General features: G+C 42.2%; 5 protein-coding genes across 5 annotated transcripts; 3 read left to right on the forward strand and 2 right to left on the reverse strand.

The window, feature by feature from the left end:
* Nucleotides 1-2,658: 2,658 nt before the first annotated feature.
* LOC121811502 (rop guanine nucleotide exchange factor 12-like) lies at nucleotides 2,659-4,782 on the reverse strand. Its single transcript, XM_042212378.1, has 5 exons — nucleotides 4,208-4,782; nucleotides 3,982-4,136; nucleotides 3,824-3,898; nucleotides 3,507-3,749; nucleotides 2,659-3,444 (listed from the first exon to the last, which is right to left on the reverse strand). Exons 1-5 carry the CDS (start codon nucleotides 4,614-4,616, stop codon nucleotides 2,809-2,811), a joined length of 1,518 nt encoding a protein of 505 aa, XP_042068312.1. The 5' UTR covers nucleotides 4,617-4,782; the 3' UTR covers nucleotides 2,659-2,808.
* Nucleotides 4,783-6,194: 1,412 nt separating this feature from the next.
* On the forward strand, nucleotides 6,195-8,288 carry LOC121742708 (glyoxylate/hydroxypyruvate/pyruvate reductase 2KGR-like). Its single transcript, XM_042135942.1, has 2 exons — nucleotides 6,195-6,695; nucleotides 7,580-8,288. The coding sequence occupies exons 1-2, from the start codon at nucleotides 6,291-6,293 to the stop codon at nucleotides 8,096-8,098; spliced, it is 924 nt and encodes a 307-aa protein (XP_041991876.1). The 5' UTR covers nucleotides 6,195-6,290; the 3' UTR covers nucleotides 8,099-8,288.
* A 654-nt stretch (nucleotides 8,289-8,942) lies between these two features.
* On the forward strand, nucleotides 8,943-10,365 carry LOC121811405 (60S ribosomal protein L37-2-like). The gene is made up of 4 exons (XM_042212259.1): nucleotides 8,943-9,069; nucleotides 9,174-9,309; nucleotides 9,973-10,074; nucleotides 10,156-10,365. Exons 1-4 carry the CDS (start codon nucleotides 9,067-9,069, stop codon nucleotides 10,200-10,202), a joined length of 288 nt encoding a protein of 95 aa, XP_042068193.1. The 5' UTR covers nucleotides 8,943-9,066; the 3' UTR covers nucleotides 10,203-10,365.
* A 4,653-nt stretch (nucleotides 10,366-15,018) lies between these two features.
* LOC121811519 (sialidase-like) lies at nucleotides 15,019-17,145 on the forward strand. The gene is made up of 2 exons (XM_042212400.1): nucleotides 15,019-16,929; nucleotides 17,079-17,145. The coding sequence occupies exon 1, from the start codon at nucleotides 15,518-15,520 to the stop codon at nucleotides 16,916-16,918; it is 1,401 nt and encodes a 466-aa protein (XP_042068334.1). The 5' UTR covers nucleotides 15,019-15,517; the 3' UTR covers nucleotides 16,919-16,929; nucleotides 17,079-17,145.
* Nucleotides 17,146-17,235: 90 nt separating this feature from the next.
* LOC121811520 (pyridoxal 5'-phosphate synthase-like subunit PDX1.2) lies at nucleotides 17,236-18,628 on the reverse strand. Its single transcript, XM_042212401.1, has one exon. The coding sequence runs from the start codon at nucleotides 18,434-18,436 to the stop codon at nucleotides 17,516-17,518; it is 921 nt and encodes a 306-aa protein (XP_042068335.1). The 5' UTR covers nucleotides 18,437-18,628; the 3' UTR covers nucleotides 17,236-17,515.
* Between the last annotated feature and the right edge of the window lie 3,952 nt (nucleotides 18,629-22,580).

The following is a 22,580-nucleotide window of genomic DNA, read 5'->3' on the forward strand; positions in this document are numbered from 1 at the left end:
AAATCCCTTAATTCTGCCTCCTGATCTACAGCCCTCAATCATATCTAGCCGTGAATTTAGTACTTCTCTTTTTCTCATTCTTCTTTCTTCAGCTAAATCGCTTAAACTCTCAACTCTTTCTCTTCGTAACTCTTTCTCTTCGTATAATCACTTTGAGTTTATCTCTCCCTTTTTGTAATATTATAATGCATCTCCTCTATTTTTATAAACTAAGATGCCAGTCTAACCTACTTAAATATATCATGCTAAAACAATACATGTGTGGCTAAGCTCCACTTACAATATACATATATATAGCAAACATTTATATATATTCATAAAGTGGGTGTTTCGATCAATACAAGATATTTAAACAATTAAAATTATGACAAGTGTTATAACATGCATGCAACCCATATGTAGGGATATAATTTGTACACGTATAGAATACGTGTGATCCTTCCTTTTTCTTTAGTAAAAGTTACGTGTGTACACATGCACATTTTATAAACTAAGCACTAAACTTATATTTTAATGCACACTACTATTACATATACATATTAATCAAATAAACTAATTTAACTAGTTAACTATATACATATATGTTTCGTTCATATGTATAATAAATAATTTTAATACTATGTATAATGATATCAACTCCACATAATTAAATAAGATAACATCTTCTATAACATTAAAAAAAATATGTCTTGTAATACCAAAGAGAGTAATATATAATTCTTAATAAAATATGTTGCTATGCAAAAATTTATATTTCAGGTTAGGGATGTTACAGAGGCATTGAAGGAAAACAACACAGTTGACAGTGACACTGGAAGATATGTCCTTCCCCCCAGGAGCACGAGGGGAATTCCACCAAAAAGATACTCCCCTGAGAAGATTGGAAAGAAAAGCCGATATGGAGTAGCAAACTTTGTGCAAGGAAATTTGACAAAAATGGCAAGGGCATTCGAAGCTGCCCTATATGATGAAGAGGAGATCCCACAATCAGCCACAGAGGCAATGGAGCATAAACACTGGAGAGAGGCCATGCTGACCGAGATAAAAGCACTGAAAAGGAACAATACGTGGGTCAAAGATAGGTTGCCTGAAGGAGTTAGAACGGTCGGCTGCAGATGGGTATTTACAATAAAGAGGAAACCAGACGGCACAATAGAGAGGTACAAAGCCAGACTCGTGGCAAAGGGATACACCCAAACCTATGGTGTCGACTACGCCGAAACCTTTTCACCAGTGGCAAAGATCAATACGGTACGGGTTCTGTTCTCAATTGCTGCTAACAAGGATTGGCCACTTCATCAGTTTGACGTGACTAATGCTTTTTTACATGGAGAGTTGCCAAAACCAGTATTTATGGAACCCCCGCCCGGGTTCACTGACGAGTTCCAGGGAGGAGAAGTATGTAGACTGCAGAAGACTCTTTATGGGTTGAAACAATCCCCAAGAGCCTGGTTCGGTAGGTTCACAGAGGTGATGAAGAAGTATGGATATAGACAAAGCAATTCTGATCACACGCTGTTCATCAAGCGAAGAGGGGATAAAATCACATGCCTGATCATATATGTGGATGGCATGATTCTTACAGGGGATGATACAGAAGAAATGGCAGAGTTGAGGAAAAATCTGTTCAGCGAATTCGAGATGAAAGACTTAGGGTCGCTGAAGTATTTCTTGGGTATAGAGGTACTACGATCAAAGAAGGGAATCTTCATCCATCAGAAGAAATATGTACTGGATTTGCTTGCTGAAGCTGGGATGATAGATTGTAAACCAGCCGATACTCCAATGGTTCAAAACCACGGTTTGCAGATAAAGGAAGGTGCAAACCAGACTGACAGAGGAATGTACCAACGATTGGTCGGGAAGTTAATATATCTATCACATACAAGGCCAGATATTGCATATGCTGTAGGGGTCGTGAGCCAGTTCATGCACGCACCCCAAGAAGAGCACTGGGAGGCAGTTCTACGGATCGTACGGCATCTGAAGGGAACAGTTGAACACGGAATTCTTTTCGAGAAGCATGGGCATCTACAGATACATGGATTCACTGATGCTGATTGGGCCGGGAACCCAAACGATAGGAAATCCACAGCAGGGTACTTTACCTTTGTAGGGGGTAACCTTGTAACGTGGAGGAGCAAGAAACAGAAGGTGGTGACACTTTTTAGTGCAGAAGCAGAATTCCGGGGGATTAAGAGTGGACTGGCCGAACTACTATGGCTTCGAAGATTGATGAAGGAACTAGATCTTTTCTCATCACAACCATGCAAGTTGTACTGCGACAACAAGGCGGCGATAAGCATTTCGGAGAATCCAGTTCAACATGATCGCACGAAACATGTGGAAGTCGATAGGCATTTCATAAAGGACAACATCGAAGCAAAGGTAGTTGAGATGCCTTATGTCAAATCCGAAGATCAGTTAGCAGACATATTGACTAAGGCCGTGAACTCGAAGTCCTTCCGAGAAGTATTGTGCAAGTTAAGCATCGGGAATCCTGTCACTTAACTTGAGGGGGAGTGTTGGAGAAGATTACGGAGATCAATTCTCCAAATTACCGAAGATATGGGAATTATGCTATACCAAACATAGAAGATGATAAATCATTGTAATTAATATCATTACCTTGTATAGAAGATCATAGGCATATATTATAGTACTCTATGTACAAGAATTATATCATTGAATAAAACAATCCCTTCTATACCAATACTGTCGAACAGTTTGATTAGGATTTTAGTCCCTCTAAGTTAATGTTATATATACATACATAAGTCTGAAATTGAAAGCAAATGAGATTTAGCACTAATGGCGCGAGGAGGGACTTTTCAGGCCACTCAAGGTCTCAAGCTTATCTAGGAATCTCTTGTTAGTGATAATGGTGGTTGCCTTGACGGGAGGAGGAGCATCGCCATTGCCATTGGCATTGGCATCAGCATCGGCATTCTTGGTGTCGGGCTCCCAGTCCATGAAATCCAGCAGCGTCGTCTTTGCGTCTTCCTCGTCCCCGCCCCTAGCCTGCGAGTCAATGAGCATCACATCGTCTATTCTCGAGAGCACGGTGAAGGCCAGGCTCTCGATGATTCTTGAGTAGCTCTCAAGGATCGCGTGCCCCACGTTTCTGTTGTATTGGATCTTGCTTATGTCTAGATCAGATTGAGGGATTCCTGGGAACCTATGCTTGAGAATGAGCAGGATTGTCTCTGCTCTGTCTTCAATGATCTCTCTCTTCTCCATGCTCACAGCTGATCCCCAAGCAGACTTGTTGTCCTTGGCATTCATCTTCCTCTCCCATATCACCACCGATTGCTCGATCTTGTTCTTCAGGTCAACGATCTTGTGCTCCGATGACAGGTCCACCGACTGGAGGAACACGTCCGGGTCAAAGAAGTCGTCCGTGATGCTCTTGTACATTGCGTCCCCGAGGCTTGCTCTCCCGTTCTGCACACACCACACCAAATCATGCAACAAATGTAATGAATGCCTTAAACTACCAATCCTACCTTTGGAAGAGCTTCTATGTAGCTCTCTGGGATCTCCATCTCTGTCAAAACCTGCGCGTTTATGGCCATCGCTGCTTTCAGAACTTGGTGCACGGAATCCTTCTGATACTGCAGCCATTTTCTTGTAACCTCTGACAGGCCGTTGGGAGGCACCTTTGGTGTCGGGATCCACCATTTTTCGTTGTTGCTAGGTCCCTTCTCGTAGTAGAACTCGTTCTGATCCTTGAAGTTGTCCAGGCAATCCTGTTCCGCCATCACAAGAATCAATGTCGTAGAAAATTGAGGAATTGATGATGATAATAATTGGTCCTACTTACAAGGAGCATGCCATCCAGCTTCTTTAAGGCAGGAACATTCATGTGAAGGTCAGTTCTCTGTCTTGTTATCATGATCTGGTGAGGAGTAGTCAAGCATGTGTTTAGCTTTCAAATACAAAAGAGAAAAGGAAAGGAGGAGAAAAAGATAATAGTGAGACCTCCATGTTGCTACCATCTTTAGCCTTTTGTTTAGAAGGAACAAATTCAACAATATGATCAGTGACAGATAAGAGCCAATCAATCTCTTTTTTCCACCTTGCCTTTGTGTCTGGTGCCATTGGCTCCAATCTCTTTTGCTCTCCAAATGCAGAAGCTGAATTCAATCAACATAAATTATGTTTTGGAGATATATATATATATATTTGTATGGATTGATTTAAGTACCTGCTAAGTTTGTAATAGCATTAGACAAAGCCAAAGCCGAGGAGACGCCTTTTCCACCCCCAGACATGTCCTCTCCTAGAAGCAACTTTGCAAACTTTTCCTTCATCATGTCCAGATCGGACGGGGGCCCTCTGGGCTGAGGCGCGGGGGGGTCACTGGGAGGTGGGCGGGAAGGCTCAGCCCGTTCACTATCAGAAGATGGGGGGACGGGTTGTTCCTGCTGCTGGTCATTAGGATCGGTCTGGGGGCTCGAAGCCTGGCTCTTGGAGAGGCGATCGCTGGGCGAGGAAGGTCCTCCATTAGTCTCAATGACCAAACTCTTAGTTTGTCTGATCCCATCAAACATGCCCTTAAACTGGCCGAGCTTGGCTCGCAAATGCTCCTTCTCCTCCTCTAGCGCGCGCACCATTTTTGTGTTTTTTAGTTTTACTATCCAAGCTCGGACCAACCACAACTTGTTAATTTTGTTTGCTTCTCTCACAATAATCTTGGATTAGAGAGATGATGATTGATTGTTGTGCAGTTGGGAGCAAGGATTTAGGGGGGAATGAATGTGTTGTTGGTTTGTGTTTATGTTTATGGTTGTGATTATTATCAAACTTTGTTTTTCCATTGTTGTTTATGAACGTGAGATGATGTAGGAACGTGGGGTGCATGTTACAGCTAATTCAGATTAAGACAGCTCAATTTTTTATGCCTTCTATTCTTGTGATTTTTATTTGTAGATTCTAATTCTGTTTTCCTCCATCTTTGTAAAACTAGTGGTGGTTTTTGGTTTCACAAGATTTGTGCAGAGGAAAGGCAGAGATCCAATAATATTTTGCATCATCCAACTCCACAAGCTATATAAGGATCATTTCAAATTATTGATGTTATGTTATTTTTAGATTTTTTTAATGGATAGGGGTGGATTTGCATAGTTTAATTCAAATTAGGATATTACCTTATCAGAATCTATCATTTGAAATATCTTTAAGACATTTGATTATTATGCAAAATCCAATCTTTTTGAAAAGGTCATAGTTCATTTGAACTTAATGTACAGTTGGGAACTCGAGCTGCGTGTAATTGGATCGAGAGCTTGGGCTTGCTGGTGCTGATCAAAGAGGTTCCAAAGATCCGAACATAACATACCGTTACATTTTGTTCATCAACAGGGGAAGAAACATATACATTTCTTGTTCTTGATTCCAAGAGAGAGTTAAATTGATTATAGTATGTTTCCATATCATAAAAATCATAGTAGTAGTTAATTTTCGCCCGTGGATGTATGTTCTTGAATCGAACCACGTAAATCTCCTTCGCACTTTATCGTTCTTGCTTCTTCTTCAATTGTTCGGAATTCATAAAAGTTAAAAACAGTTCATAGAGTATTCAAGTTTTGTCCAAAAAAAATGTCTCATTTTTGGTCATCTATAATTTAAAGTCCTGTTTATTTATTTCCCTTTCTTGTAAATGGACTTGACTAGAGTGCTTAGCTAATTGTTTCAATTCTAACCAAAACAAAAAATGTCGACTAATCGACTAAGAAAAACATCCTCCCTTGAACATAATTGAACAAAACTATCAATTAGTCTATTAATTGATCGGTTATAATTCATTAAAACATAAGAATGCTTATATTAAAATATAATAAACGAACATAAGATAATTCTAAAAGGTAAAAGAAAGGAGAAAAATGAATAGAACAAAATACTGGTATGAGTTTAGGTGTAAAAGGCAAAAGACATCCACTAGGCTAGATGAGAGATTTTAATATACTAGCCGTTTATTCATCCTTGGATTTTACATTACACTAAATTATTACACTTACATTCCATTATGAATTAACATATAAAATGAAATTAATACGGAGTATTTTGTAATTTTTTTCAATTTATTTTTTTTACATTTTGTAACATTAGTATTATATTAAAAATATACAACATCTTTATTAGTACGTCAAATAAGACTTTAGAATGAAATACCAAGGGTGTTTTTGAATGGAAAAAAGGGGATCCATAAAATCAATACTGATATTTGTAATAGGTGGAAGTAGTAATTTTCCGTATAATCAAGCTGTGTTTTGCAGTGCAGAGGGAAAATGGAGAACGTGGGAGTGATGATGACCACTCCAATGTCAGCCTACCTTGAGCAACAGCTCCAGCAGCGCTTCACACTCTTCAAGCTCTGGGAATCATCTCAGTCCCTCGCCGACTCAGTGAAAGCGGTGGTCGGCGACGCCAAAATCGGCGCCGATTCCAAACTCATTGACTCTCTCCCCCGCCTCGAGATCGTCTCCACTTACAGCGTCGGCCTCGACAAAATCGACTTGGAAAAGTGCCGAGAGAGAGGAATTAGGGTTACCAACACCCCCGACGTGCTGACGGAAGACGTATCCGACCTAGCAATTGGCCTGGCTCTCGCCACATTGAGGAAAATATGCGCGTGCCATGCGTTTGTCACCGCTGGATCGTGGAAAAATGGGGATTTTCAGCTGACTACTAAGGTTTGTGAAATTGGGGCATTTTATGCCTATTTTACTTCTTTCGATAATGCATTGTATTTAATTAGTTATACTTTCAAATTTGTGTTTCTGTGTAGCTGAATCGCGTCCCTTAATTGTGTTGCTCTAATTTTTTTAATGCATGTCTAAATGTGTTTCTGAGCTTGTGGATTAAAGCTGGGGTATGCTTGGATACAGCCAGAAGCTTGATTTGATACAGCCAGAAGCTTGATTTGAGTTGATAAGCTTTATGGATTATGTTAAATTCGGTGAAGAAATATGAAAGTTAGAGATTATGTTTGAGTTCTTTCTGTGTTGAGCTTTGGATTATGAAAGGTAGAAATGTGGTCAAGCTTTTCTGATAAAACAAACTATGTTCATCACTGTAGTTTGGTTTGATTTTTATTCTTATTACATGATCTGCGGTGGACTAGACGAACAAGTCTTGATTGTGCTTCCATGAATTGCAAAGTATTGATTATGATTAAGATATTAGTTAAGTTCATGATTATGTTTGAACTAGTTTCGGAAGCCTCTTCATTCTCGAATTTGAGAATCAAAACAAACTTTTTGTTCCTGGTTTATTGATTCAACAATTACCACCATGATCTTATGCTACTAGACTGCAGACAGGGGCAGTTGATTTTCTGAGTTATATGGGAGTACCCAAATTTCAGTAAAGGTGGCTCAAATTCCTTGTAATTGTTGATCTTTTACAAGCAAACGAATGATCAACGACCCAAAACACCTCTTTAACATTCACAAGAAAATCACGAGTGTGTTTACGTGATATTCTTTCTTACCTTATTCGCATTCTTTATCTCTTTTTTTGTAAACTATTGTTTGTGTTCATGTTTGTCTATTTGATTTACTGTCTACATTTTCAGTTCAGTGGAAAATCAATCGGCATACTCGGGCTAGGCAGGATTGGTTCTGCTATAGCTAAAAGAGCTGAGGCGTTTGGGTGTACCATCAGCTACCATTCCCGGACCAAGAGACAGACGACGAACTACAGGTACTACTCCAATGCTGTTGATCTGGCTGCTAACTGTCAAATCCTGTTTGTGGCATCCTCCTTGACAAATGAAACACAACACATTGTGAATCGGGAGGTTATCAATGCATTGGGTCCGCAAGGGGTCCTTGTCAACATAGGACGAGGTGCACTTGTTGATGAACACGGACTTGTGTCTGCATTATGTGAAGGGAGACTGGGTGGCGCCGGACTCGACGTTTTTGAGAATGAACCTGACGTGCCTGAGCCGTTGTTGGAGCTTGAGAATGTAGTCCTGCTGCCTCATGTTGGAACTGACACAGTTGAGACGAGCATGACTATGGCTGATCTCGTTGTTGCCAACTTGGAGTGTCATTTCCTCGGGAAACCGCTGCTGACTCCGGTGATCTGACCGGAATAAGCCATCTTCTGTTGATTTATTGATGACATAGGTGCAATAATATGGGCAAGGATGGTGTGCTGTGCAGAAAATGCAGTATTTTGGCCAAACATCTTTCTTTTCAATCCCCTTTAAACATTTTTTGTTCTTGTGGCCAAAAATCTTTCTTTTCAATCCTTTAAACATTTTTTATTCTTGTTTAGAATAATTTTACTCCTCAAATACAACTACAAAATCCATTCATAAAAGATGCACTCTATTTATATAGATTAAAAAACTTAAAATTTTGATTACCATATTCTAAAATAAATGATTACCTACATAGAGTAAAAGTGAAAGATACTCCTTTCGGCATTTGGGATAGCATGGATTCCAATGAAAGAAAAAGTAGTTGGAGTACTATCAATGCCTAATAGAGAAAGAGATTACCAAAAATAAAATACTACTTTTATGGGATGAAACAAAATGGAAAAGGCCTCAATTTTTATAAGATGAAAGGAGTATTAGTTAGTATGAAAAAATAGATCTTATAAAATCAATTAACTATGAAAGTCAAATTACAAGTAAATTAAAACTATAATGCTGTCCCATCCATCCAGTTGCCTACAAATTGGTGCGGAAAATAGTCACTAGTCCCACCGGTGGATACCCTTGTAACTACTAAAAATATACTCCATAATCCAGATATTAGTAGAGTCCAGTAGGATTGGGAAATTGACACAATCTAGTACTCCTAAAATTCAAGCATAACTTCATTTTCCATTTGAATCGACGCAGTCCGGAAAATAAATTTTATAAAAAATGTATACTAAAGTTGAAGTCCAATAGTTAAGGCCCATTAATAACCCATTATTCTTCAGAACCCAAACCCTAATACCCTTCTTCTTAATCTACTTCATATAGCACTTCGCTACTCTATATATTCAAACGCCGACCTCCGCACACGCACAATCTAGGCTTTTTGCAGCAGCGCGACAGCAATGGTGATATTTCAATTTCTGTTTCTATTATAATTCCGATTGATCTGTGCAATTATTAGAGCCACACAATATGCTTATCGCTTCCTCTTTGCGCGTGATGTTTTCAGACGAAGGGAACCGGGAGTTTTGGAAAGAGGAGGAACAAGACACACACACTCTGTGTGAGGTGCGGCCGCCGCAGCTTCCATTTGCAGAAGAGCCGCTGCTCCGCCTGCGCTTATCCCGCTGCTCGCAAGAGGACATGTATGTCATTTCTCATTTTTTATATGGAGCTGTGATTTGAATTTTGGCAAATTGTATATGAATAAAGTTTGCTGATCCTTTTCCATGGCCTGATTAGTTTTAGGAATTCGCTATAATTGATATACTTGAGCATTAGGTTAGAGCTCTCGCTGCACTATACCATTGGTTAGGAATTAAATTGTATTGTTGCATAATAGTGAGATACACTATATGAGATAAGGCAAAATAAATTTCATCATAGGGGTGTAGTTGAGATGTATACAATATGGTGGTGTTCGGTTTGCTAGATAAAATTATACTCCCTAAGATATAATATCTAGGATTGAGTTATGAGATTATTTTAGTGAAGGGGTTAGCTATGACTAATTATTCCATGATTATCCATTTAGATTAAGATTTAGATTGAGTTGTGGGATTGAATCTCATGAATCAAACACACTAAATATTTAATCCCGAAATAATTACACGGCTTGAGAAAGAGGAAACCTAAAGGGAGATAAGATTAGACATGATCTTTGTTTACTAGTAAACATGTCATCCTAATGCTTCCTTTGTTAATTAATAGAGCTAATGAAGTTATTCGTCGTATTATTGTTTTATTCAATACTGTTGGAGATGCATCTTTTCTTGGTGATCTTGACAATGATGTGTACAAATGTTCAGACAACTGGAGTGTGAAGGCCATCCGTAGAAAGACCACCGGAACTGGTCGCATGAGGTACCTACGCAATGTACCCCGCAGATTCAAGACCAATTTCAGAGAAGGTTTGAACACTTCCATTTTTACATTTGCCTTCTCTGTTTCCAGTCTTTGTTGTTGCTTGTTATTTATGCTTACCAATATAGGTACCGAGGCTGCACCAAGGAAGAAGGCCGCAGCTGTCTCTGCTTAAGGTCAAGGGTGCATTTGGTACTCCTTATCTTTATTTCGATCTTAGAGGACAGTTTGATTTTTGGGATTGACATTTCAGCACCTTTTTTATATAAGTTGTTACATTTTGTGGTTTTTCTCGCAACTATTTTGATACATATGAATCGAAGACCAGTTCGCTTGAATGTGCATGTTTCTTGGTGTGTTTTTTTCATCCTAATTCGTGCTTCTCCCCTTATAAAGAGTTGTCGATGTCTATATTCAGAGTCTCGGCGTTGCTTTTTTTTTTGTTGGCCAAAATGGCGGTGAATTGTCAATATTGGCACTATGATTCTGTATATTAATTTGTTCATGGCATGAAAGTGTTTTTGATGATACGACTTAAACTGGTTTTATTTGGCCTGTCTAATTATTAATTTGTTCATGGCATGGAAGTGTTTTTATAAATGCAAAGTATTTAAAAAAAAGAATGCTTACTACAAGTTTATTTGACACATTTTCAATTCTTTTCCTGTTTGTATTCAAATTATCCCATGAATTCAGATTCTCTACCTGGAGATTAAACTTTCACTGGATTGGGTAACTCTTACATTTGAACAAAAAAGTTTTACTAGTTTTATTCTTTGATCAATTGCTACTCCTATAGAGAGAATGTCGCTATACATAGTTACTTTAGGATTACATCACTAGTATTTCTCAAACTTTTATTTCGAGAGACTTGACCACTTTATCTTCACTTCTGGGTTTATCTTCAACAAGTGTGCGATATTCCAAACTTTCTTAAAATACAAATTGGAAATAGGATAGAGTGATCCGAAACTAAAGTAGTACTCCTATCTACGAATAAGAGTCTCAAGTTTTCTTTTTCGTCTTTTCCCAATTAAGTTTCTCATTTATTTTTTACTACTTTCGGTAATGGACTTCAACTTTCACTAACTCATTTCACTCAGATTTTATTTTAAAACTAATATTCTCTCTTATCTATTAAAAATAGACACATTTGTCATTTTGAGATGTTTCTTAAAAATAGCTTAGTTTTATTTAAGAATTTTTTTCTCAAATGAGGTAGGTCTCATTCTTCGTTGATAATACTTTAATAACATTTTTTTCTCTTTCTATTACTTTATCAGTTATGCATTAAAACTCGTGTAATTTCCAATGTTGTCTATTTTTTAAGGACGGAGGGAATATATTTCAAATGTTGTCTATTTTTTAAGGACTGAGAGAGTATATAAAAGTAGGACTCATACTCCACTAACTTTTCTACTCACCTTTATTACATTTCTTAAAACTCATGTCAAATAAACTTAGGACACTTAATCATGGACTGAAGGAGAAAAAAAATAAAAATAAAAAATCATGGACTGAAGGAGATCCATGACTCCTAGCTCAACTGGTTGAGAAAGGAGGTAAGGATACCGCCCATCCAGGAGGTCTTGAGTTCGAATCCTGGATGGTGCAACATGAGATTAATTTCCCCTGTGGGCCTTTACAAGGCTTGTTGCTTTGGGGCTTGGCAAGCTGATGAGCCTTGACCCGTCCGGGACAGTGCTGGTCTACGAGCCGAACTCGTCGGAGGGTGGCTGGTCTGCGAGCCTGACCAAGGCTAGTTCACGAGACCGAATCCGGCTAGAGGGAGGCTAGTTCACGAGCCACGAGGGTTGGGAAGTGCTAGTTAGCTTGCCAAATGTATCACGAACTCCGATGTATGTGTGTGTTAAACCTCCTGCATGGTGCAACCTGGGATTAATTTCCCCTGTGGGCCTTTACAAGGCTTGTTGCCTTGGGGCTTGGCAAGCTGATGAGCCTTGACCCGTCCGGGACAGCGCTAGTCTACGGACCGAACCCGTCGGAGGGTGGCTGGTCTACGAGCCTGACCAAGGCTAGTTCACGAGACCGAATCCGGCTGGAGGGAGGCTAGTTCACGAGCCACGGGGGTTAGGAAGGGCTAGTTAGCTTGCCAAATGTATCATGAACTCCGATGTATGTGTGTGTTAAAAAAAAATCATGGACTGAAGGAGTAATATCATTAAACAGACTCCAATAATTTATTTATCAATTTTCCTCATACAAGTCCGACCATGATTAAATACGTGGAAGGCGACGAGCGAAGAGACTGGTCTGCTACATATGGGGAGTGGATCCAGTCTTTTGTTGTATGGACAGTGGGAGAAACTAAGAGCATCTCCAATAAGAATAGCCCAGTCATAGCCCAACCACAAACTTCTCATGCCACATCATCAGCACTAAAACTCCTCCTGCCACATCATCAGGATAAGCAACTGGACAAGCAATAGCCCAGCCACAATAAACAAAATTATTAAAAATAAATAATTAACAATCACACAAAATACGGAATTAAATTAACGACACATATAAGGAAAATTCAATAATAATATTAAAATTTTAAAAAGTATATTAATTTAAAAAAATTACAATAAAAAAATTACATTAATTTAAAAAAAAAACTCCTACTCCACGCACGAGCCCCCCGCTTCCGTCTCACGCCTCTCCGTCGTCGCCGCTATCCGGGACCCCAAAATCTGCGGCATCTGAGCCCGCGTCTGAGCCCCCCACCTGTGTCGCGGCGGCAGTCAAATCGGCTCGCATACTCACGAACAGTGCGTAAAAAAACTCTTCTCCTCGGGGTCAGTGCATTCTTCCAGTCAGATATGACCTTGTACATCTGAGTCCGCGTTTGTTGACGCGCCAAGAAGACGAGGTCGGCTGTCGAGCTGCCAACAGTGGGGGATGGCGACTGGACCTCCTCGGACCTCTGGCGAGCCCGTTGCGCCCGCCTTTGACCAACCGAGTGAGTGCGGCGAGTAAACGCGGGAGGGGACGGGGTCTCCTGAGCATCTTCGGGGAGGTCGTGGGAACCGTTGCCGCCGGCGTAATCACCGGTATAGTTCAGGCGCTGCTTCTTCGGCCAGCCAACATCGACTCCTGCCTGAAACTTCTCGGAGTCCATTAGCACCAGGTAGCAGTTCCAGTAGGTGAACTCCTTGTAAAGCCCGGGCACGGGGAACTCTTTCTCCGCCATCCTCCTGCAGTCCTCGTCAGTTTGGCCACTGGACTGCATTCGGAGGGCGTTGGTGTACAAGCCCGAAGACCCCTTGCCGGATTCGGTCCCACCCCTTCCGGCACTCCTCCCCGCTGCGTGGCCTCCCCTCCGGGCAAAATGCCTTGTAGGCTGTTGATATTTTAGCCCACAAGTTGACGATCCTCTGATTGTTCGAGGCGAGGGGATCATCGCAAACACTCACGTGGCCTTGGACAACGTGACGTTCTCCACGTCCGTCCACTTCCTCCATGTCGGGCTGTGGTCATCAGCCGGCTGCGACGACTCGCCGACCACCCTCTTGCCCTTCCCCTTCTTCTTCTTTGGCACGCCCCGACCCCGCCCTACTCCCCCCGTTTGAACGGGGGTGTCCGAATCCCCGATATCTATCCCCAACTCCTCTAAGGAGAAAGTATCACACCCAGTGAACTGCGTCTCCGCTGGGGTCGATGTGTGCGAAGCAGCAGTAGCAAAATCAAGAATGGGGCGATAGACGTTGTCCCCCCCGGCGTCCCCTGCATCCCCGGGTGTCCACCCCGGCATCATCGGCATAGGGGGTTGCATCCTCAGTCCCCCCTGCCCGCCCGGAACCGCCGGCCCGCCCTGCATCGCCGGACCCCCCGGCATCCCCTGCCATCCCGGCATATCACTCCCGGATGCCACCCTGGGCATCATCTGCTGCCAAGGGTAGTAGTACCCGGGCATCGGACCCCATCCACCTCCCGCGGGTACCGTCGGAGTTTGAGACCCGCTCGTCACTGGAGTAGACTCGTTGTTGCTCTTGTACATAAATTAAGATAGAGAGAGTACTCGTTAAAAACAAGTGGTGCAAATGAAAATGAAGTCCAAATCGCGTATATATAGTGTTTCGATAATTAAATAAATAAAAAAATCCCGCTCGTCGATCGCTCGCCGATCTGGAGCCTGCAATGGCGGCCAGGAGATCGCCGAGCGGCGTGCGCTCACCGTTTTTCTCGCCGATTTGGCGCTCGCCGGCTGTAATGGTACGGCTAGCACCAAGAATCGGCTAGCCAGTGCGCTCGCCGCTATTGGAGATGCTCTAAAGGCATTTAGGAGTGAAATGTGAATAGCATAATAAGTTGAGGGCAATTTGGAAGTGAATAGTATGGAGGGCTGTGCTAATTGTAATTGAAATTGAAATTAGAAAGAAAAGTGTGTTAATGAAAAATATAACCCATTTATACAGAAGAAATTTTCTTAAATAGAAAATTTCTAATTTAAGTAAACGGACCAAAAAGAAAATAGTCTCTATTTTTAGGAGGGGGCGAAAGAAGTATTTTTTTGACTAAAGAAGTATTTTTTTTATATCATTAGTAAACGCATATCCAATAATAATAGTTAGAACATGTTATTAACCACTGGGTCACAAACATTCGATTAATTGTTAGGTGGTTGAGGCATTATTTATTTTATGGGCACAGCAACACAATGTATTTTGTAGTACAATATTTTGTTAAATTCCTGCAATTTTGTCAGGCAACATGTATATGTCCAGCTTGTCTATTTTTGGTGGGTGCTATTACAACAAGTGATCTGAAATGAGTTTTTTTCTATGCAACGCTCAGATGTGTAAAGTAAAATTCAGAGACTATAACCAAAATCCTATCAATTTTTATCAAAATCAAAAGACCATACGTTAAGCTATTTCCATAAGTTGCAGGTGATGAACAGTATAAGTTAAGAGCTCAAATTGTCCTAACACCACCATGATCATAGCCAGCCATAATGAGTCTAAGCATATGAACTGTAGGAAAATGACAGCACCAAGCATACATTAAAAATTGGGTTTCATTTCCAGTTTCAATCAATTTCTGGTCCCTTTTTATCCTATTTTTCAAACAATGTGCATCATCTAATGAGGTAGGGGCCATAATAACTTCCTACCTCCCAATTTAAATGCTGCAATTACGCTCAAAATTCCTTCCCAATTATAATTCCAGACAAAATTATATTCCCTAAGCATTTTTAGAATAACCAGTTAGGACAATGATTAGGTCTGCTCATTTATTGTGTTAAAATGGATCATTCACTGATTCCAAGACCCCATTTGCTGCACACATGTCTTAGGACCTGCTGCACAGCCATTACTACATGCCATTGCCACCATTTCTCCTTCATTCAATACCCACACTTTGCATCTAACCTCAACACACTCTTATTACATCGATCTTCCCTGCCCTTTTGCATCTCGTATCACTACTACAGCTTCTTGCTACCCCGAGAATCTGAAGTTTCGTGTCGCTGCAGACATAAAGATGAGTGGCGACACTAGCACAACGAAACAGAAGCAGGTTAAAGAAACGTTTCACGATACCAAGACATTCTTTCACAGAGCTTTCAGAAATGTGAGGTCCTTACTTCTAAGAGGGTACGCGAAGCTGCCTACAAATGCTTTCGCTAATCCCATCTTCTCCGGTAGCAGCAAGATCGGCCCCAAGTTGCAGGAGACCGACAGTTCGTGCAAAAGTTCCTCTCAACACTGGGATCCCAGTGAGGTGGCGAGTAGGAGAGATGCCCTACTTGCACTGAAGGGGCAACCAAATGGAGAACAAGGCTCCATGAGTGTTCGTCGATCAGCGGACCAGAAGGCAAGAGCACGCCTTCAAGGGAAGGTGCAAGAGTCTAGTTTCTTGGCAACGGAGGACTTTGCAAAGAAGATGGAAGAATTGGAAATGATGGATGAGAGTGACGGGAATCATGTACAGGACATAGATGAAGTTGTTCATTGCTACTCCCTCCTCACCAGCCCGACTTATTTAGATATTGTTGACAAATTCTCCAAAAATGTCTACCAGGAACTCAATCTTCCCCAGCCATCAAGAAATATCAACAACTCAATGAAGAAACTCAACTCAGCAACAAGCATTCACGGTTCAATGAGGAAGTTAGGTTCAGCCAGTGTTCACAGTCCTATGAGGAGACTGAGTTGCTCAACCAGTGTCCACACTTTAGTGGGAAAAGTAGGTTCAGACAATGCTCACGGTTCAATGAGGAAACAGAGTTCAACCAATGTTCACAACTCAATGAGAAAATTGCGTCCAGAGAACAATCATGGTTTGGTGAGGAGATTGAGTTCGGACAGTGCTCATGGTTCAATGAGGAAATTGGGTTGCAATAGCATTCATGGTTCAATAAGGAGATCGGGCTCAGACAATGTTCATGGGTCAATGAGGAAATTGGATTCAGATAGCATTCACAAGTCAATGATGAAACTTGGTTCAGACAGTGTACATGGGTCCATGAGGAAACTGGGTCCAGAGAGCACCCATGGTTCCATGAGGAAACGGGGTTCGGAGAGCATCCATGGTTCCATGAGAAAACTGGGTTCGGAGAGCATTCATGGTTCAATGAGGAAACTGGGTTCAGAGAGCATCCACGTTTCCATGAGGAAACTGGGTTCAGAGAGCATTCATGGTTCAATGAGGAAACTGGGTTCAGAGAGCATCCACGGTTCCATGAGGAAACTGGGTTCGGAAAGCATTCATGGCTCCATGAGGAAACTGGGTTCAGAGAGCATCCACAGTTCCATGAGAAAACTGGGTTCGGAAAGCATTCATGGTTCGATGAGGAAACTGGGCTCAGAGAGCATCCATGGTTCCATGAGGAAACTGAGATCAGACAGTATTCGCAGTTCAATGAGGTGTCTGCCCTCTTAAGCTATATGTAGGTGAGTTGAGTATATTTTAAATGCTTAGGGGGTTCATGGTTTTGTCTTTATTTACCTGTGTGTGAAGCACTTTCACCACAAACTATGATGTATTCGGGTATCATTATTTTCTACAGATTACAATAACTACTTTTGTGTCCCTATTTCAGATTGAAACCGCCTCTACTATTCCATGTTACTTTTATCGCATCTCGATGTTCGTTCATTGAAAAAAGCAAGCACCATCTTCCTACTTACAAGAGTTAGTTTACAAGCGTAATCATGTTTCTGGAAAATTACAAGAGTTAGTTTACAAGCCAGGAGTTATTAAGGATAGATATGAACAAATCAATTTCAATAACAAAATGCAGTACATTTAAATTTGATAGTACAAGATTCGACAGGGGTTGTGCAAAGTGATGAACTAGAACTATATTCCCCTATCAGTTAAGCAGAGGATCATACAAGGTCAATAACTCTTATTCTTTCATCATGCAAAGAAGTAACATCAATGTAACAAGGCAAATTGTAAATCACAAACATTATACTTGCACCATTTCTCATCATGCTCGAAAGCTAGGAATCAAAAGCATTAGAACTCACAGAATCAGTAAGCATCTCCAGACCCAAACTCGACCCTATTCTCATCGAGATTCAATCCTGCCATTGCGTGGTCCAAACCACTGCTCGCCTGCGCCAGCTCCATCGGGTCATTGTAATTCCTAACTGCCTGCACAATGGATCTAACCCTCTTGTAAGGATCATCACAGTCGAAAACCTCCTGCCCCAAGAACACCCCATCACACCCCAATTGCATCATCAATGCAGCATCAGCCGGTGTTGTGATCCCTCCGGAAGCAAAATGCACCACCGGAAGCCGCCCCATTTGCTTCGCCTGCACCACAATATCATAAGGCGCCCCAATTCGCTTGGCAAAGGCAAACACCTCATCTTCATCCATGTTATTCAAAACCCTAATTTCCCCCATCACTTTCCTCACACTCCGCACCGTCTCCGCCACATTGCCGGAGCCCCTAATTTCGCCCTGCGTCCGAATCATGGCGGAGCCCTCCCTCACCCGCCGCAGCGCCTCCCCCAAATCGCGGCAGCCGCAGACAAACGTGACGCCGAAATTGTGCTTATTGATGAAGTGGCTCTCGTCGGCGATCCCCAATTCCTCGCTCTCGTCGATGTAATCGACCCCAATCTGCTCCAGGACCTGCGCCTCGACGAAATGGCCGACGCGCGCCTTCGCCATCACGGGAATCGACAGAGCCTGCTTGATTTCCTTGATCAGAGAAGGGTCGGCCATGCGGGAGATCCCAGCGCGCGGCGGAGGCGGATCGGAGACGACGACGCAGCAGGCGCCGGCGGACTCGGCGGTCTTGGCCTGGTCGAGGGAGGTGACCTCGACGACGGCGCCGCCGCGGAGCATCTGCGCCATGCCGACTTTGAGGGAGAAGGGGTTCTTCTTGGTGTCGGTGATGGTGGCGCTGCTGTAGAGCGTGACGGCGTGATCATCGGCCATTGGAGAAGAAATTGATTGAAGAGGAAATGGGGTTGGATTGAATTAATAAGATTAAGGAGGTTGGGGATTTGGTGGGTTCGAGAAGATTCTTGGATGGTATCGTTGCCTGTAGAATGTTCGATGCTTCGCCGGAACGATGACTGAATATGTAACCAAAATTCAAATCGTCAACGATAATCTATAATCAATTATCAATATTCAATTATCAATAATCAATTCAAATATACAATACTACTAAATTTATGATTTAACTGTACCACCACATCAACCTATATAGTAAATAAATAATTGTATTATCAATTTATTTATTAATTTCTTGCCGTTGATTGATGTTTCTGATCATCATCATGCCACGTTCTGCATATTTACATGTTGGCATCTGAGTCTAAAAATTAAAATTATTAATAAGACTGTAATTTTACTAAATTCTGAACTTTGAATTTCTGATAGCATAAACGTCGGAGTACATAAACATATTTTTTAAAAGAGGGAACATCATTTTTGTACACGAACTTTGCCAAAGTATCATTTTAGATCCGTGAACTTTGAAAATACCATTTTAGATCCGTGAACTTTGAGTTAGTATCATTTGAGGTACTTTTTATTATTTCCAAGTTTTTTTGGACGAAAATACCCTCAATACTATAAAGTGTATATATTTTTATTAAATTTATCATATACTCATAATTTTTTATGAATATCTTTACAATATATTTTGACAAATTTTCTTAATATAATTTGACCTTAAATATTATCACTTAATTTTGTGACATGCAAGTAAAATTGCTTCTTCAATTTTTTATATTAATTTTTTAAAAATTGAATAAAGAACTTTTCTTTAATAGTTTGAAATATTACTACGTGTTCCAAATTTGTGAACTTTAAGTAACTCATGGTAATTAATATTGATATTAATATTCATTTTACATTAGTAAGTGACGTGAAATAATGAATAAAATGTCATGTAAGTGTGATGCGTCTGCCTATCGATCGCAATTGACCACCATCTATATTTGGTCATCAACACGTGTTTATTATTTATGTGATAATTATTGCATCTAATTAGTTTATGTTAATAATATAATATTGTGGTTAAAACGTTACTAACTTAGGATTAAACTTTAGTTAATTTTAACTAATTAAGATTATACTAAAAGGATGTTATCAATTGCTAACTAGCTTAATTTGTTAACTTTGCTAACTTGTACTGCATTTTAAAAATATTAACACGATAACATAATGATGAGTCGGCGAATTTTCAATGATGATAAATGCTCGTAAAAATAAATTACGACACAGAGAATTTTACGTGGTTCGATTTACTGAGGTAAATCTACGTCCACGGGGAGAAATGGGGGCAGGTTTGTATTGCTTGATCTGCCAATTACAGCTTACAACACAGACTTGCTATATGATTATTTCTCTAGAGAGATTCTAACCACTTTCTACCAGGTCTAAGTTCTATTTATACATTGAACTAAGATCGTGGCTTACATCATCACTCTAGGTCGTGGAGGTCGTGTAGGTCATGGCCTAAGATCGTGGCCTGAGTTGACGCCACGTGGTAGTGGGTGTGTTGGAAGTTGTGGAAATCCTGCATGGGTCCACTAACTCCTTGTTCGGTCGAAAACTGAGACCGAACTGCTTTGGTTGCCGATCTGAGAGTAGAGCTTGATGCCGACCTAAGAGCAGAGCTTGATTGGTTGGCTTTTGCCGAGCTGTAGGCTGAGGGCGAACTCTTACTGAGACCGAACTGCTTTGGTTGCCGATCTGAGAGCTTGGTGCCGACTTGAGAGCAGAGCTTGATTGGTTGGCTTTTACCGAGCTGTAGGCTGAGGCCGAACTCTTTGGTAATGCCGGACTCATACTCTTCCTTGGGCTTTGGGCTGATGGGCCGTCACTGCTGTTGGGCTTGTTTAGTCCGTACCCCATCACTACCCCCCCCCGAAAGACGAAGTGAATCACTTCGGCGAAGCGAGTCACTTCGGCATTCTGGATAAAGGTACGGGGAGGCTGACGTCAGGGGACGTGCCTTGCATGTGACTGCATTAAAAGCGACAGTAAAATTCGGCCGTTGAATCCTGAAAAGGTGGGATTCGAAACGGTGCGACGATTTTGAAATCTTCGCCGAATCTGATAAATATGCTCTTTCTTCCTCATTTGAACACCTTTGCTGTTGCGTCTTCTATACTCTCTTTCTCGAGAAATTTTCTTCCGCTTTCAAGAGCTTCTTCAGACTTTCTTCACTTTCAAAAAGTAAGAAAAATGTCTTCTTCTTCTTCTTCGGTGTCGGGTAGCGGTAGGAAAGGGGATAAGGGGTCTTCTAGCCGGAAAGAATCCGGGGAGAAGACCGTAGAGTATTTTCACAGTATCTTGAGTAAGGATACTGTGATATCCCTTCACGAGAAATATTTTTTACCTGGGGGGAAGGCGGTGGTTCCCGACGATGATCATAGGGCTAACGACCCGCCGGAGGGTTATGCCACCGTTTACGAAGCCTGCTTAGAATGCGGGCTTCGTTTTCCTCTTCCCCCACCTTTTGTAGAGCTTCTTGATTTTTTTCAACTCCCTTTAGGTCAGGTGACTCCGAACTCTTGGAGGCACTTATCGGCTTTTGCTGCCGAACTGCGTAGGCTAGATAAGGATCTGTCTCTGAGGGCAATCCTTAATTTTTTCCAGTTTAAAAGGAAGGGATCTTGGTTTTACTTGATCCCCTTACAGCCTTTTAGGGCCTTCTGCAAAACCAAGTGGCCGAAATGGCAAAACCGTTTCTTTTTTTATAATAGGACTTCGGCTCCGGGCTTTCCTTGGAGAAGGCCGAAGTCCGTGATTCCCCATCCTCGGTTAGAACCGTTGGCCGAGCTCGAGGGCGAGCTCAATAAGATTCCTATGATTAGGAAACAGTATTCGGAAACTGAGCTCGTCAAGGGCGACCTCGTGTTCAATATCTCGTCTTCGGACGAAGAGGCCGAGGGTGAGGATTTCTCTTTATCTTTATGCTCTACTGCTTTAACGAAGAAAACTAACCTTGTTTTCTTGCTTTTTGGCAGTGTTCATGCTGAATAAGGCTATCCGAAAGTCCTCCGAGCTTGAGGAGCCGGAGAAAGAGAAGGCTACCAGCTCGGCGCCTGATGCCGAGAAGAATCCGAAGAGGCAAAAGACCTCTTCGGGTCCAAAGAAGCCGGAGTCGACTTCGGCAAGTAGGAAGGGGAGGACCCAGAAGCCCCCGAGAGCGCCAGAGAAAGACGTGGTCTTGGCGCCTCCTTCGGAGCATATCTGTGAGCCATTTTTATGGCCCACGGACTTCGCCGAGGTGAATTGTCTTCTTGATTCTTTGGCCTGGCTTCTGTCCTGTATTTTTGGTGCCCTCTGTTGACTTTTTTCCTTATCCATTTTCAGAGGAACGATATGCTCTCCAAGCTCGTCGCCGTCGAACTCTCCAAAGCGTCCAATGACTATGCCGAGATGCAGAGGAAGTTGGCGGCTGCTTGTCATCGGGCCGAACAGGCTGAGGCTAAATTTGAGAAGGCCAGAGCTGCTAGGATTTCGGCCCAGGATGAAGCTCAGTTTGCCAAAAACCAGCTCGTCATCCAGCGAGAGCAGGCGAAGCGGAGCGATGCTGCTGCCGTGGTTGCCCAAGGGGAGGCTCTCCGTGTTTACACGGAGAAACTCTTTTTGAGCAGCCAGTTCTCGGCCTTTGTCGGTAGTCTGGTAAGGCTAATTGCCGATAAGGGCGAGCAGGGGGCCGATGTCGTGCTGCCTCTGTACAGCCGAGAGATAGCAGCTCGGCTTCAGAATCTGCCGCTCCTTGAGGAGCTCGCTTCATCCTCGGTCCTGCTTTCTGCAGACCGAGTCCGGAGTTGTCGAGCTGATCGGGACGAGAACCTGGAGGCTATCTTTGCCTCCGTGGGATCCGTTTCACCCGCTTCGACTTACAACGGAGAGGGTGAGGCCGAGCCGCTGGAGCGGGAGGCCGAAGTCGAGCGAGCCGGGCATCCGGAGAAGGAAGCCGATCAGGAGACGCAGCAGATCGGCTACGGTGGCGCCGAGCAGGCTGAGGAGAGCAAGGAGGCAGAGGCTGAAGCTGAAGCAGATGAGAAGGAAGCTGAACCTCACCGAGAAGGTGGAGACGAAGCTAGCGAAG

Source organism: Salvia splendens, chromosome 7 (genome assembly GCF_004379255.2).
Source record: "Salvia splendens isolate huo1 chromosome 7, SspV2, whole genome shotgun sequence".
NCBI classification, from domain to species: domain Eukaryota; kingdom Viridiplantae; phylum Streptophyta; class Magnoliopsida; order Lamiales; family Lamiaceae; genus Salvia; species Salvia splendens.

Excerpts from the sequence above, each read along its gene's own strand:
- LOC121742708 (XM_042135942.1), top strand. The coding sequence starts at position 6,291 with ATGGAGAACGTGGGAGTGATGATGACCACTCCAATGTCAGCCTACCTT. Across the intron at positions 6,696-7,579 it reads ATTTTCAGCTGACTACTAAG|TTCAGTGGAAAATCAATCGG; the intron begins GTTTGTGAAATT and ends CTACATTTTCAG.
- LOC121811502 (XM_042212378.1), bottom strand. The coding sequence starts at position 4,616 with ATGGTGCGCGCGCTAGAGGAGGAGAAGGAGCATTTGCGAGCCAAGCTC. Across the intron at positions 3,750-3,823 it reads AGCTGGATGGCATGCTCCTT|GATTGCCTGGACAACTTCAA; the intron begins GTAAGTAGGACC and ends ATGGCGGAACAG. Across the intron at positions 3,445-3,506 it reads ACATAGAAGCTCTTCCAAAG|AACGGGAGAGCAAGCCTCGG; the intron begins GTAGGATTGGTA and ends TGGTGTGTGCAG.
- LOC121811405 (XM_042212259.1), top strand. Across the intron at positions 9,310-9,972 it reads CGCTGCTCGCAAGAGGACAT|ACAACTGGAGTGTGAAGGCC; the intron begins GTATGTCATTTC and ends ACAAATGTTCAG. Across the intron at positions 10,075-10,155 it reads CAAGACCAATTTCAGAGAAG|GTACCGAGGCTGCACCAAGG; the intron begins GTTTGAACACTT and ends TTACCAATATAG.
- LOC121811520 (XM_042212401.1), bottom strand. The coding sequence starts at position 18,436 with ATGGCCGATGATCACGCCGTCACGCTCTACAGCAGCGCCACCATCACC.
- LOC121811519 (XM_042212400.1), top strand. The coding sequence starts at position 15,518 with ATGAGTGGCGACACTAGCACAACGAAACAGAAGCAGGTTAAAGAAACG.